This window comes from Lonchura striata, chromosome 4, assembly GCF_046129695.1.
Source record: "Lonchura striata isolate bLonStr1 chromosome 4, bLonStr1.mat, whole genome shotgun sequence".
NCBI classification, from domain to species: Eukaryota; Metazoa; Chordata; class Aves; order Passeriformes; family Estrildidae; genus Lonchura; species Lonchura striata.
The window spans coordinates 32344087-32358769 of NC_134606.1; the positions used below are offsets into that span (position 1 = coordinate 32344087).

General features: G+C 44.7%; 1 protein-coding gene across 1 annotated transcript; it reads right to left on the reverse strand.

Annotated features, from left to right (window-relative positions):
• Nucleotides 1–854: 854 nt before the first annotated feature.
• On the reverse strand, nucleotides 855–5670 carry ING2 (inhibitor of growth family member 2). Its single transcript, XM_021545132.3, has 2 exons — nucleotides 5346–5670; nucleotides 855–2111 (listed from the first exon to the last, which is right to left on the reverse strand). Exons 1-2 carry the CDS (start codon nucleotides 5533–5535, stop codon nucleotides 1441–1443), a joined length of 861 nt encoding a protein of 286 aa, XP_021400807.1. The 5' UTR covers nucleotides 5536–5670; the 3' UTR covers nucleotides 855–1440.
• Nucleotides 5671–14683: the final 9013 nt, after the last annotated feature.

The window sequence follows — 14683 nt, forward strand, 5'->3', positions numbered from 1 at the left end:
TTTTGCTCATCTGCCTGCCTTCTGGGCTGCTCTCAGCTCCGCACAACTGCCTTCTAATTGGGCTTGGCCAGAGCTGGTGTCGCTTTTCCCTCTGTACTGTCAAGAGAAACCTTAGCAGCAAGGGACAGAGACCTACAGGGACTTCTGAGCACTTGCAGCCCACCCTTAGGTAACCCCAAACCCCTGCAAAGCTGCTGCCTGCCTTGCCAAGCCCACCCCAATTCCAGTCTCAAAATAAAAATGCTGAGCAGGAACTCTAGGACTGAGCTCTGGTACCCTCCTCACTTCTCCATTAGCATCTCCCATTGCAAAGGAGCAGAAACAGTCGTTTTCATCTTTTCTTCACCTCCTTAAGGCATGGGAATGAGGAAGTTCACTTTTAACTACCACCCAAGCAATGTTTAGATACCACCAGCATACTTCAGGATGATGCTCTTAAATCACCTGTCAGAAACCTGCAGCGATTTGTCTATTGGCTGTGTGTGTTTTGTTTTTTTAATTATCTATCAACATTTTATTTAAAGCTTTTGCCTTCAGACTTTTTAGGCACCAAGAACATTGGTGCTGTGCCTAAACCCAGGTTTGGCCACATGCACACACAAATCCTACTTAAGGAAGGGCAAAGTTTACACCCCAGAGAATACCAGTCATGTTTCAGCTCTCTACAGATGGATTATAATGGAGATTCCATCACATTTCCAGTTCCTGTTCCCTGAAATGTTAATATCCCTTCCTCTCAAGGGATCCTTCTACCACTTCAAGGCTCGTAGAGAGATCACGATGCTTGACAAAACCTATTATCAAAAACTGAGTATATACTATAGTTATATCATACCCAAAAACTGACTCCCAAGTATAGTCACAAAGACAAGAGTTTAATGTTGGCAAAAAAGAAAAGTTAAAGTTAGTGGTATTTTCTTCCTTGCAATAACATACTGGTCATATGAAAGTCACTGGAGAGATCTGCTTATAGCTCGGAAGACTTTTACAGTTACAGCTGAATTCAAAACCCCTAACTCCAAACGCATGATGTTAACACAAAAACGGAAAATGTGAAACTTGGGATAAAGAACAAATTCAATTGTTAAGATGCTAGCAGGCCTTTCAACCCCTTTACCATAACATGAGAAGTTCTTCAGTATCTTTCCCACCACCATTATTTCAGGATTCACAAGGTTCTTTAAAATACTAATGGGGTAAATTGAAACCAAGCGCCATCTGCTTGTAATGTCTTCTGTGAAAGGTCTGAAGCCACCCTGTTTCAATTATTTGGTTATTCAGTGCAGAAAGTTAAAGATCACAGAAGGCATAACAGTTTTTAATATTAATATTATAGATTAAAAATTATTGCATAGTCTTATGCATTTCCTAAAACAATGTTCTCTGGAAATGAAATATTTTAATATAAAAGGATCAACTCTTTAAAACAAATTGTTTTCACTACCTCGATCTCCTATCTTTTTTTGATTTGTCAGTACATTTGTCCATTGTTTTCTCATTGTCTCCTCTGCACTTGGGGCAATACCATTTCCCCTTTGGTTTGTACGTGAGTCCAACACAGGAAAAGTGGAACCACTCAATAGGGCACTGTTCATTGTCACATCCTATCATTTCGCCATAAGACACTTGGTTGCATAAGCAGTAAGTTGGTTCATTGGGATCAATTGCAAATTCTACAGGTGAAACCTCTCTCTCCTGTTTGGCTTTGGAGCGTTTTTTCTTCTTGGAAGATTTTGATCTTTTCTCTTTAGGTGGCTGGTCATCGCAGTCATCGATACCATTCGCTATGTGGCACAGGTCACGGCTTTCGCTTGTTCGCTGGCGACGAGGTCTACGGGAGGATCTCTCTGGCTGGCAGGACTCCATCTTGGCCTTTTCTAGCGGCTTTTCGTTCTCAGACAGATCTTGAAAACACTGAGAGTGTGTTTCCATTTGGCGGGCTCTGTTCTCTACCAGTTCTAGCATCTGAGTAACTATTTGAATTTTTTCATCTCCAAGTTCTTGACTGTTGATTAATGCACGCTGAAGATGCTGCTGCAAGCGTTTCTTCTGAACAGGATCGTTTTCTGACTTGTATTTTTCATAGACATCATCTATTTCTTTTAATGCTTCTATAAAATAAAGATAATCATAGGAATAATTACACAAGATGGAACATGCTCAAGAAAACAAATATATTTCTAACTGATGAGAAATAGTACAAATCTTGATTATAGTATACCCCAGCAGGTTAGATTTAATATATCATTCAAGTGCATGTGGTCATCAAATCAGTATTTAAGGTCACAATATGTTGCAAGAAAAAAAATCTCATATTCTAAGAGCAAGCTTATTTCAGCCATTGGAAAAAGAATGGAAAACAAAAGAGAGGGGACATAGTAGTTGTTGAGGCATGGATAATCCAGATACTCCTTCCATCTGAAACAGGAGGAGTTTCTCTTAAGAGTCCTTACCACAGTAATTCCAAAACTCGGCCAGCAAACCAAAGCAATCGCTTATTTTATCACACGAAGAATCCTGAAATTCATAGAATTGTTATATATCATGATATATAACACTCCAGAATTAGTTTATCCAGGTCCTCTGCCTTCCCCTCTTAAGCATCTCAAGGTTTGGCATTACATTTTCAAGTAGACATAGTTATAAAAGGAATATGACAACTGAAGTTACATAATAGCAAATTTACAATCAGAATGAAAATCAACTTACACCCCTCAAAATACGTTGCCGATTATCAAAACAAATTACAGCAAGCTACATTTTAAATCAAGGTTGAACTTTTCAGAATAGGTGACCTTCTCTTTAGTGCATCATAGGATATTTTTAAGCAACTAGTAAATGAGTGGCTCACAGTTTGATTCTCAAGCTTTCCCTCTTCCAAGTCACGCAAAATAACTGCATGTGTTGCTGTGAATCTTTCACTAAATTTAGTTCTAAGCAGCAAGTTTAATGAACCCGAATATGAGATCAGTAAATGTCTTATAAATCAGTCTTAGTCTTGTACTCTGCTGTTCTACATTGCTGTATTTTAAAATTACTTTTTCCAAGCCAAATGTTACACTAGATCTACACATTAAGAAGAAAAAGGGAAGGAAATAATTAGAAGAGCTGACAGTGGAACTTGATGTACAGTGTTAGGTACAGTATTGGTTCAATCAGAACTTAGGATTTTATTTGAACAGGTAAGGGAGTTTATAAATGGTATTAAACTATTTACTTCTAAAACAGAAGTTATGTAGTACAATCTACCTCTTCCTAAAGACCTGCATTTAAATAATTTGCTTTCATTTTAAAAGAACTTGTCTGCACTATTGTAAATAATTCAAGCTTGTCATCTCAGCATCATTCCTAGTGATATTTTTTTTTCCTGCTGCTATCTTGGAACAGTAGCTTAAGCATGACCAACTGCTTTTTACTATAAATTCTGAAACCTGTATGACAACAGGAGCCAACTGAATTTTGTTCTGTTCCAGACCTTCTCTAAGGTAAGATAAAAATCACTTCTCTAGCCTGTCCAGTAACTCAGCCTGTGTTTTCTGTATTTTAATATCAGCATTCCAGCTACCATTTAAACCATAAGTTTTGTTTCCCTGTACCTTCAGCTGCATCCCCTGCCTGTTGCCCTGACAAGAGAAATTAAATTTTTAAAAATCTTACTCTCAGCTCCTGCGAAGCATGGAGTAGGGTACTTTGTATGCTGTTGAACAAGTAAGGTATAACCAGAGCACAATATTGTACAACCACACTATCTCCCACCCAGACTTCTTTTTTTGGAGGCAGAAGTGTAGGTACAGATAGATTAGATAGATTTCCTGTACTGGGAATGCATTACCCAGAACCGTTCACAAACAATAGCTGTTTGCTCATTCATACTGTGACAGAGAACAACATTCACCCTACGTCGGTTATTGCCTGGATGCAGCCTGTGAAGATATGCTGAACTTTACACGGATCAACATCCACTAAAGAGAGCAAAGAAGTTTTGGACTGACAGAGATTACCAAACTTTACCAAACTTCTTGTGAATCCCCAAAGATTAGACAAGGCATTCATACACCCTAATAAACAACCCTGAAACCTCTGTAAAAAAAAAAAAAAATCCCCACAAAAAAAAACTCCAACCCAAACCAGGGCCAAGTGTATATTACAGATAATCTGATGAAGTTTGGTGGAGCTAATAAAAGCTAAAATTATTTGTTTTCTAAGTACAAGACTGACTTTTTCCCTCATCCACACACCATCTCTACCTTTTAAATTAGCCGAAATAATATGGCATTGCTTTTACATTTTCAGGCTTGGGTCTAAATATTTTTATCCCATTTTTAGGGTTTTGAAGATTTTTTGTTTCTGTTTTTTTTTTAAACAGTTGAAGGCTTTGGTTAAAATTAGCAACATTTTTTTTATGGCCCAGTATTGGTGGCTGGATAAATACACATTAATAAGGAGTCTAAAGAAAATATTTTATCTATTAAAGTCTGATGATTGCTGGCAAGCCACCATGGATCAGGAGGTAAAGAGCCAGCCTTGACTAGGAATTCAAAATGCTGCAGGCAAATCTATGCCCTTTAAACTTGAAATCCCAGGCAACTTACAAAAGCCTGTTCTTATGTGTTTTCTCGGGTAATTAGAAAGATAATTGAAAGAATCCCTTCACAACAGCTGCCTCCTGAGGTGGCCCCTCAGCGTCTAAGAGGCCTCGACGGTGCCCGTGGTCCCCTCCTGCCCACGCTGGAGGAGGGAGATGCGGCTCCAGTGCCGACTCCACGGGATCAAATTCCTGCCTCGCGGCAGGGCCGGCTGGCACTGCCGGGCACCGCTGTGCCCCGCCGGGGGGGCGCACGCTCTTTAATCGGCACCGAACTGGCCTCCCGAAGGAGCCGTGCCTCCGGAGGAGGTTTAGGGCAACTTCCCGCTCCGCAGCCTCCCTCCACGACCCAAGTGCAGGCTGCCGGCGCTTCGCGTATCCCCGCCCCGCCGTGCGTGCGGTCTGCCGTGCGACACCGCCCCCCGGCCCGCGCGGCGGGAGGAGCCGCGGGGAGGCCGATTCCGCACCCCACCTCCAGCGGCGCCGCCGGCTCGGCAGCGGGGCTGCCCGGCGGGGCGGAAGCGACCCCAAACGGCGGAGCCGGGGCCTAGCGCCGGGCGGCGCGGCCCCGCCGTGGGGCGGCCTCCCCCGGCACCGACCGGGCGCCGGCAGCCCCGCGCCCCCGCAGGCTTAGCCCCGCGGGGCCCCGGCAGGGTTTCACCCCGGGCCCGGCTCCTCGGCGCCGGGCGCATGTGCGGCGGGTGGAGGCCGTCCCTTTCCCCTCTCTCCCCGCCGCCCGGTGCCCCGCGGCGGCGCCCACCTTGGCACTGCGTGTCCATCTCCCGGAGCAGCGAGGCGTTGCGCTGGATGTCCAGCGGCAGAGACTCCACGCACTCCAGGTAGTCCTGCACGTAGAGCGAGAGCAGCCGGGCCCGCTCCCCGCCCGGCGCCGCCGGCCCCGCCACCAGCTGTGGCCCCGCCAGCATCATCCCCCCGCGCCAGCAGCACATCCGCCGCCGCCGCCGCGCCGCCCGCACCGGGCGCGGGGTCCTTGCGGCGGCCCCGCTCCCTTCTCCGTCTTCTTCTTTTCCTCCTCCTGCTGCCGCCGCCCCGTTGCCCTCGGGCGGCCGCGCCCGGGGGGCGGTGAGCGCTGGCCGGGCCGGGCGGGTGCGGGTGCGGCCGCCCCTCCGCGGGGTCCCGCGGGTCGCGCGCCCCTTCCCGCGGTGCCGCCGCCGGAGCAAAACCCCCGCTCGGCGCCCCCGCCCCTACGCGCAGCGCGCATGCGCGAGGCCCTGCCCTTATAAGGCGCGGCTGGCGGCGCTGCCAGGGGTTCGCATTCTCCCGCCTTCCCAGGCGCGCGCTCCCATTGGCCTGGCGCGCGGCGGGGGCGCGCGGGGGGCGGGGCCTGCCATAAAGGCGCCGCCGCCGCTTCCGCGCCCCGGCGGAGATCCCCGCGGGGCAGCGCGGAAAGTTCCTGCCCGCAGGAAGAGCCACCTGACTTATCTTTAAAGAAGAGCAAAGAGGGAAGCTGAGTGACATTTTTATCCTGAGAAATCATTGCAAGAGTATTTTAAATAAGGCATCAACGAGCTTTGGCCATTAAAAGCCACTCACCACACAGCACGACACAATCTCAAAAATTTGACAGAGTATCCATGTCTTTCCCATTCCCGTTGCAGAATTTCTATTACATGTTTGCCACAACAATTATACTAGGAAACAAAAGTTAAATTACACTTTTTGACTATATACATATAAATATATATATATTTATACTATAAATGTATACATCTATACTATAAAATGTTGATATTTCATCTCCACTTCTCTTTGGGATATTTTTCAGGTCTTTAGTACATGAATAATTATTGGTAAGCATCAGGAAAAGAAAATTAATTTTGTCAAATCTTGAAACCTCCTGCAGAGACCTGTATATTTTGCATAGTTTCATTTATATTTTAGTCATCCAAAAAGATATCCAGGGAAAATGCATATGGTAAATGCAGCAAAAAACCAACCAAACAAAGAAAAATCAGATTATTGAATTCAGAAATAAAATTGAAAATAAGAAGTAAATTCAAATCCCCGAACTCCCTTCTGTCTTACATTCCTACCTCTAGTTGAGTAGCCAGCACTAAAAGAGTACCCATACTTATCTTGTAGATAGCATTTCAGGATGGCATGATCTGGAGTAGTGGTGAAACAGCAGCACAGGTTGCACAGAGAGGTTGCATAATCTCCATTCTTGGATATTTTTCAAGCTCCCTGGATAGGGCCTGACACAACCTGATTTGGCTGTGAAGCTGGCTCTGCTTTGGTGGCCCCCCAAGGATCCCATCCAGACTCCTTTTTCCTGGAATTCTGTCACTGTGTGGTCTACGCCAAATAGCTCCATGGCTACTCATACAGGAAAATTAGTGTCTCACATGATGGCAGTCTGCAAGTGTTATTTTCTTAAGACCCTAGTTCACAGAACTATTTAAACATTCCTACTTCCAAGTCAAGCAGCCACTAGGCAAGGGGGTTTTCCATGGCAGGGATTTGCATATGTCTGTGTCCAAGCTGTTGAGTAATTGTAGCTGCAATCAGTCAGCTTTGCCCAAGTCAGCAATGTGTTGGCAAGGTCATAAAAATGAATGAAAACAAAGTTGTAGACAGTACTTTCAAAACATCCTTCCCTACGCTGATGTCACTCTGGCCAAAAAAACAGGAAGTCTGTAATTCTGTGTTCATGTTCTTAAGAGGGCACCTTCATTTTAAAATTAACAGTTTTAATTTACAGTGTAACACCTCTAGTAACACCTCTAAAACCCGCTGCTTTTTTTTTTTTTTTTTTTTTTTTTTTTTTTTTTCACTCTTACAGCTCAGGTTAACGAAGCCTCATATAGAAAGTGGCAATAACTTGGTTACCTTGGCTTCCATTGGCACTTGGCTTCCATTGGCACTTTACAGCATTCATTGCTGTCACTTCTGAGTAACTGAAGTAACTGAAGACTGAATTTTTTTAATAATATTAACAAATAACACTTACTGTACAGGCAAAAAGCACTACCTGTATGCCAGTGAAAAGGACCTGGATTAATATAATTGATACAATATTATTGAGAAAAGTGTTGGCTGTTTTGAGGGGTTGTGTTTCTGCTTTTAGTAAGTTTGAATGGGTGTAACATTCTGCCATCTCATGAAGAAATAAAGCTATGAAATAGGAGATTCCCCTACAGAGCACTAAAAATAAAGCAAAAATGTTTATTCAAAATTAACATGTTATTTAAAATTAAATGCTAATTACTACTAAGTATGAATTTAAACCAAACATTTTGGCATAACTTTTTTTTCCTGACAAGAAACTGTGTATGCACTGTCAGTAAAGAAAGAGCCAAGAAAATAATTAATAATATTTTTTATGAACAAGCAGGTGGTTTCTGTGCTAAAAGCTTGCTGTTTGTCACTATGGGGGAATCAGTATCTAAGGTACGGCAGAGAATAGCTAATGACTTCTGAATTTAAGTGTTGTCTGCTGTTTCAAACACTAAAATAAAAATTTAAATTTTGGGGAACCATAAGAACACAACAATGGCACTGGACCAGATTTCCCTAGGAAAAAAGAAGCCTTAGCTTGCTGCATATTTGAAGCCTCAGAGTAAAGGAAAGCAAGAATGGCAGATTGAATTCTCCACTTTGCTCATGCCTCAAAATTGCTAGGAGCAAGCACAGGAGAATTCTGATGCATTGGGCTCAAGTTTGCAGGTTGATAGACATCTCTGAGAAACAACTATGTCCTTTCTTTCACTGTCTGTATGTGAGAAGAATCTGCAGATAGGAACTTGCATGGTAGAGCAAAACCTTGCTAATTGTAGAGGTGGACAGGCAGAACAACCATATATTTCCACCAACCCTCTCTGCTAAGTGTGAAACTGTCAGCTTGAGGTTGATATACACAGGGATGTGATATTAGTGTGTATTGCATCAAACATATCTCAGTAGCTGTCCACCAAGGGTAAGTAACAGAGAGCTCCTATATTCAGTTTATTTATATTTATTTATAAAATAAATAAATCCCAGTAAAAGCTAAAATAATCTAAATGAATCTAAACTAATCCCAGTTTTCAGGGAGAATAGATACCAACAGTTTTTATTTCTTTATAAATTACCAGTATAGGTTTTTAAAGTTCCAACCAGAGTATTCCCCTTCTTTTTGTGAAAGATGATCTCATTATGTTACAGATTTTACTAAGATAAAATTATTTCCAGAAATTTAATCCAACTTTTATTTTCCCCAATTGAAGTTTTGCCTTTCATCTTTCATAATCCTCATTTTACATCCTCAAAATGCAGATGATTCCTGTCCTGTTTCACATAATAATACTACTGTATTTGACCAGGTAAGCTATTCTCAAAAGCTTCTCTAACATCAGGTCATCCAAAAAAGATACTTCCCTGTAATGCCAGACATTGCTTTCTGTTTTCCTTAAGTACTAGCTTCTCACAGGTGCTATGGGGCATGCTTGGCTGGCATAGGAACTGCAGCTTCTTAGAGGAAGGGGACACTGCTGATCAGCTGAGGGGCAGCATCTGGCCACTGCAATGAGAGCACCACATGGATCATTCCCTGTCATTTACAACTTGGATCTGTCCACTTGTGTCTCAAGTAACACTTCCCTTTGTCTCCAGGAAATTGCATTTAGAAAGTAACTCCTCTTCCTCAGCTACTGTTGCAAAGCAGAAATGATCGGTGGATTTGGTTTCCAGCTCTAGAACCAGTCACCCTGTGAAAAAACCTTGGGAGGTGTGCAGATGATGTTCAGGGAAGCCAAGTTAGAAATGGTAACAAGGTAATCTTACTGAATTAGTAACCATCTTTCTTGTCTTACCTCACCCTGAACCCTGATTCTTTTTCATTCTAGTAAGTGGAAGAATCCACATGAATTTAAGGGAAAATAACCAGGACCTTTTTTTGCATAATAGAAGATTTTTTGTGTGTTATTGCCTGAGGTACCTATTGACATGGATGGTGCATTTCTGTGATTTTGCTTCTTGGCACAGGTCATGTGAAAAACACATTCTTACTTCTTCCTTTTGTGAGGAACTAATATATACAACTGCACCTTTTTAATCAAGATTATTAAATGAGGGCAGGCAGTGCACCTGCAGAAAGTTTCAGTAGGTGATAGTTTAAGACATAATTAATATTTTCCCATATGCAGATGTTAATTTTTCTTTCCAGCTCAGGAAATAAAGGTGGGAGTTGTCCAGTTAAATATAAGGAGTGAGAATCTTAGTATAAATAGGTATTGCTCTAAAAATGTCTCCATTGACAGTAAGGGGAGCCCAGATGTCTTGTCACAGAAGTCAGTGAAATGAATTCCACTCTGTATGTGAAAATGGGTAATTACATGCCTATGATTACCATTTTTGAATTTCACAGTTCCCCTGAAGACTTGGACAGAGTTTTAGCATATGTCATTAAAACTGCAACAAACAGGAGGAAGCCTCATTTTATTTCCCTCCTAGTGTGGATTTTTTTTTTTCTCCTTTGGAATCTGCTTATCCTAACCTAGTAGAAATTATTAATTTCTAGTGCAACTGAAAAGTCACTACAAATAGCACCAGAGAGTAATTTCATATCTTCACCTATAGCACCAAATCACCTGCATTAGGGGTTTTCTAGCAGTGCTTCTGCTAAGCAATTTTTTCAGTGCCATCACTTACTCCAAGTTACTAAAAAGTGGTATTATCCCTTTACTACTAGCATATGACCAATGTACAGAGTTTACATTTGCTTTATTATACAGTTGTAATTGTGAGAAAAATCAATGGTTAAACAAGATTAATAAATTCCTGCCTCTCAAACATCCTCTTCCCCAAAATAATAAGAAACATGGCATTTACTTCAAACTAAAGGAGGCTTTAGGCTGGAAGACTGTTGTCAAAATACAGACAGCATCTGACTGAACATAGAATTTAGCTGCAGTTAAAATCACAGAATAACAGGATAGGTGAGGCTGAAAGAGACCACAGTGTGTCATCTGGTCCAATTTCCCTGCTCAGGCTAGTTCCCCTAGAGCACATTCCACAGGTTGTATCCAGACAGCTTTTGAATCTGCCTGGAGATGGAGACTCCACAACTTCTCTGGGCAATCTATTCCAGTGTTTGGTTACCTGCACAGTAAAGAAATTCTTCCTCGTATTCAGGTGGAACTTCCTATATATCCATTTCTGCATGTTGCCTCTTGTCCAATTTCTTGGTGCCACCTGGCAGAGCCTGGCTCCATCCCCTTGACATCCTTCCTTTGGATACTTAAAGACATTGATAAGATCCTCTCTCAGCTGTCTCTTCTCCAGGCTAGACATCAGAAGATTTGAAATGTAAAATTTAAAACATCAAAGGATTTAGTAAATCCATTGGTTAGATCAGTTTTCTTACTAGTGACAAAATATCTTTTGCCCAATGTGATTCATCTCTACATTCATATTGAGAAGAAGTCCTTTTGCACTTGGGCTTGACAGTTCATGTTACTTGACTACCAGTCGCAATGAAAACTTTAAAGAGCTGCAGACTCAGATGTTGGAGCAGAAAATGCTTTTTTAGTTGCAGGAATGTTACTAGAAAAGGAAAATACATAGCTGGTAGCCAGAAATTATTGTGCACCATTTTCATAATTAGGCTACATATTTTAAACTGTTACCAGATATCAGCATAAAACCTGTTTTCCTAAATGCTCATCTGTGAGTGAGTATTAATTAATCACAGACTAGAAATTGATGCATCCTGACAGCAGATTTCATGACAGCATTTTTTTAGAAATGCTTAACCTACCCAATGGCAGTACCTTTGCTGTGGCAGTGGCAACTAACAGAACCATCTAGAAGGCACATACACAAACACAAATCAATTGTTGTTACCTGAACAAAGAGCATGGCATATTATACCTTATGCAAAAACATTGCAAAAATGAAAATTTAGCTGAAAGAAAAACTTCAAAAATACAGATATTGCTTTTATTTTCTCTGTATTTTGCAACTTACAATCTAGGCAACAAATTTGCCCAGTGAAAGAGAGAGACAGCATCAAAATTCTTTCAATGGGTGCTTTTTCCCCTTAGTCTCTGGACCACTAGGCCATGTTGTGTCAGCTTAGTTTAACCTATACGCAAGAGAAGTTTGATGTTTGATGTATTCTCTCCTACTAACAAATTTGAAGTCCAAGATTTACCATAACCTACAACTGAGACCATTATCTTCACACATGCACAGAACCAGTTCAAGTCATTAAGGTGCTGTGGTGCAATTTTAGGGCCAAAAAAGAAAAACAAGCACACTTTAGTCACTACACAAGCTTCAGCTTGTCTCCACAAGCTTGACTGTGGTCCTCAGCCTGTATAGCAGGTGCTTCATACAGCTTTAGATATATCCTTTTAGTAGATGAAACTGGGACACTGAGATTTCATTACAGTTTGTCGGCCAAAAAAACAAGACTTCATAGAGCTGTGCCCCAGTTTCGTTATTTCTTTGGGGATAGGTTCTTTGATAGCATTTTAATTTGAAATCTCTCTTTCCCCACATACACATAGGTGATCACTTGCAGGATCACAGGAGAAAAGAAAGACACTCAAGTAGTTCAAGTGGCTATGACAGCAACCAAAGCGACAGTTCAGGCCAGGTGGTTTCTGAACCCCTTGCACACCCTTTCAGGGCTCTTATGTGAGGCAGTCAGAGCTGACACCACCAACTCTGCAGAAGTGCTCCCCACTCTGCACACTGGTCTCCTCTATCTAGCGTGGGCTCTGACATGGCTGGAAAGAGGTCACCATGAGGATATTGCTGGAAGAGGAACAGCAGACGTTGGAAACTAACAGGGTCTACAAACTGTACTGTGCCTGCATATAGTCCACATGTCTGAGGCTCAGCCAGAGAAAGACCTGGGTTCACCACAGGAATTTCAAAAATACCAAGACAGAATGAACCAAAAGGAAGCATTGTCTCTGAGCCACTTGGGAGCTTTTAGCGTAAAGTAACAAAGATAATTTGGGTGAGGTAATAAACCATTTGTTTGGGTCTGAGATGCCCGAATTTTATGTTATTTTGGGGATCTCTGCCAGTGCTCTTCTGTCATGTTTTAAACCCAGACATGACTGTAATACAGCAGAGGTCTCAGTAGAGTATGATGATGTGCTATTTGCTTGACATACTAGAGGCAAAAGTGGCAGTGACAATGATATGAATTCAGTTTTCAGCAGGGCAGCAGCATCTTGTAGAGTTAGTCCCTGGGAGTTTAAGCATGAGAATCTAATTAAAGTGGGCAAATAACACTGGTGCATGCACTGTGCCCCTCTGCAGAGAAGGTGGAGCAGGGCATCCCGGGGGTAGGGACGCCCTGCACAGCACAGCCTGGGTAAGTAGCCGCTGTGCTGGAAGAGTGTGGCTTGTACTCGGTGCTGTGCTAGCATTTGTGCCCACGCTCAGGTTCCCACCGAACCCTCCTGTGCCGGTGCACCACGAACCTCTGCGGGTGCAAGAACCTGCAGCGGAGTGCTTCCATCTAGCCTCTTGCGACTTCCCGGAGCAGGGAAGGACGGAAAGCCTTTTCAGGCCGGTAAGTGCTCCACCCGAAGTGCCTCCCCAGTTGAATGTGCTTAGGTTGGACAACAGGAGAAATTTCTTCACGGAAAGGACTCTCAAGCATTGGAGCAGGCTGGCCAGGGAGGTGGTGGAGTCACCGTCCCTGGAGGTGTTTAAGGAAAAACTGGACATGGCACTTAGTGCCTTTGTCTGGCTGACAAGATGGTTTCCAGTCAAACGCTGGACTTGATGATCTCAAAGGTTTCTTCCAACCTAAATAATTCTGCGCGGCAGGAGGAACCTGAAGCGCAGCGGGTACGAGCAGCAGGGGGGCTGCGGGTCGCTTGTCCTGCGCGCCACTGGGGAAAGCAGCGGGTGCCTCACACGCTTTGCTGTGCCCGCGCTAGGCCGCGGTAGGCACCACCCGTGCCTGAGGTGTCCCGTGGGATGCGCTGCTGCGGAGCCCCGCCCGGCAAAAGAGGATGGCCTGAGAGTGAGCCCCGTTCTGTTGGCGCGCCTGCCGCGCTACCTGCGTATCTGTGGCCGTGACGAGAGCCCGCCCCGCGCTCATCCGCTCGGCCCGCGGGCGTCTTGGCGGGAGGGTGCGAGGCGGCGGCGGGCGGGGGCGCGGCAGCGCCCGGCACTCTCTGCCGGCGGTCCGGGGACTTTCCCCTAGGCGGGCGCGGGGCCCATGAGGAACGAGGTCCTCCGTGCGTGGCCTAGCGAGCAGGTCTTCAGAACATCCCGGCATGCCTCCCTTCCCTGTGACGTTATATAAAGCGCGGTGGACAGGACACCTTCTAGGGCAGGGCGAGTGTCTTTTTGCCCTGCATTTGCCTCCCGGCTCGTCTCCGCAGGGATGCACAGTGGGCAGCCGGCCTGGCCGCCCCCCGAAGGGCGCTACGGCCCTGGGCTGCCGCGGAAGGCGGCCGCGGCGATACCGAGCGGCCCCGGGAACGCGTTATGCAAATAGAGCGCCGCGGCCCCGCCCCGAGCCGGGCTGGCGCGCCAGCCCCGCCTGGCGGCCGCCGCCGAGGCCGCAGGCTGCAGCAGGGGCGGCGGCGCCGCACCCCGCACGGCCCGCAGCCGGCAGCGGCTAACTGCAGCCAGCGGGCGGCTGACCGCACGGACCCTGCCCTACGTGCTTAGCTGCGCTACCAGTGCCCAGAGGAAACGGGAGTCACTTTCTGATGGCTGCGATCTCCTGTACTTCCGTAGAAAAAACAGGGTCAGTTTTCCTTTCGGTTGGTTGGTTGGCTTTGTCCTCCTGAGACAACTCTGCACACCTACGGTGTAAGTACGGGTGCTCTCCCTCGCCCTCATCAGCGGGGTCTGACAGTTAAAGACCAGCATCCCAGTCCCTAGAGACCAGGACAGTACCTGGAGGAGAGACACAGGATTTTAGAACTGACAGGACTACACAGACACTTCTTGCCACAGACAGTTCTTTCAATTGCTTTCTTCCTCTAAGGCTAATGAAATGTAAATAAATTCTCATTCGAATACTCAAACAGTGCTTATTCATTTGTATGTGAATCCATGTGTTTAGTTGCTTTCCATGCAGAATGTGAAATAAAAATAACACGCTTCAGCTTTCAG

What these genes read in the sequence shown, in the direction of transcription:
- ING2 (XM_021545132.3), bottom strand. Translation starts at nt 5,535, where the DNA reads ATGTGCTGCTGGCGCGGGGGGATGATGCTGGCGGGGCCACAGCTGGTG. An exon ending in GATGGACACGCAGTGCCAAG is followed by an intron (nt 2,112 to 5,345) that starts GTGGGCGCCGCC and finishes TTTATTTTATAG; the next exon opens with AAGCATTAAAAGAAATAGAT.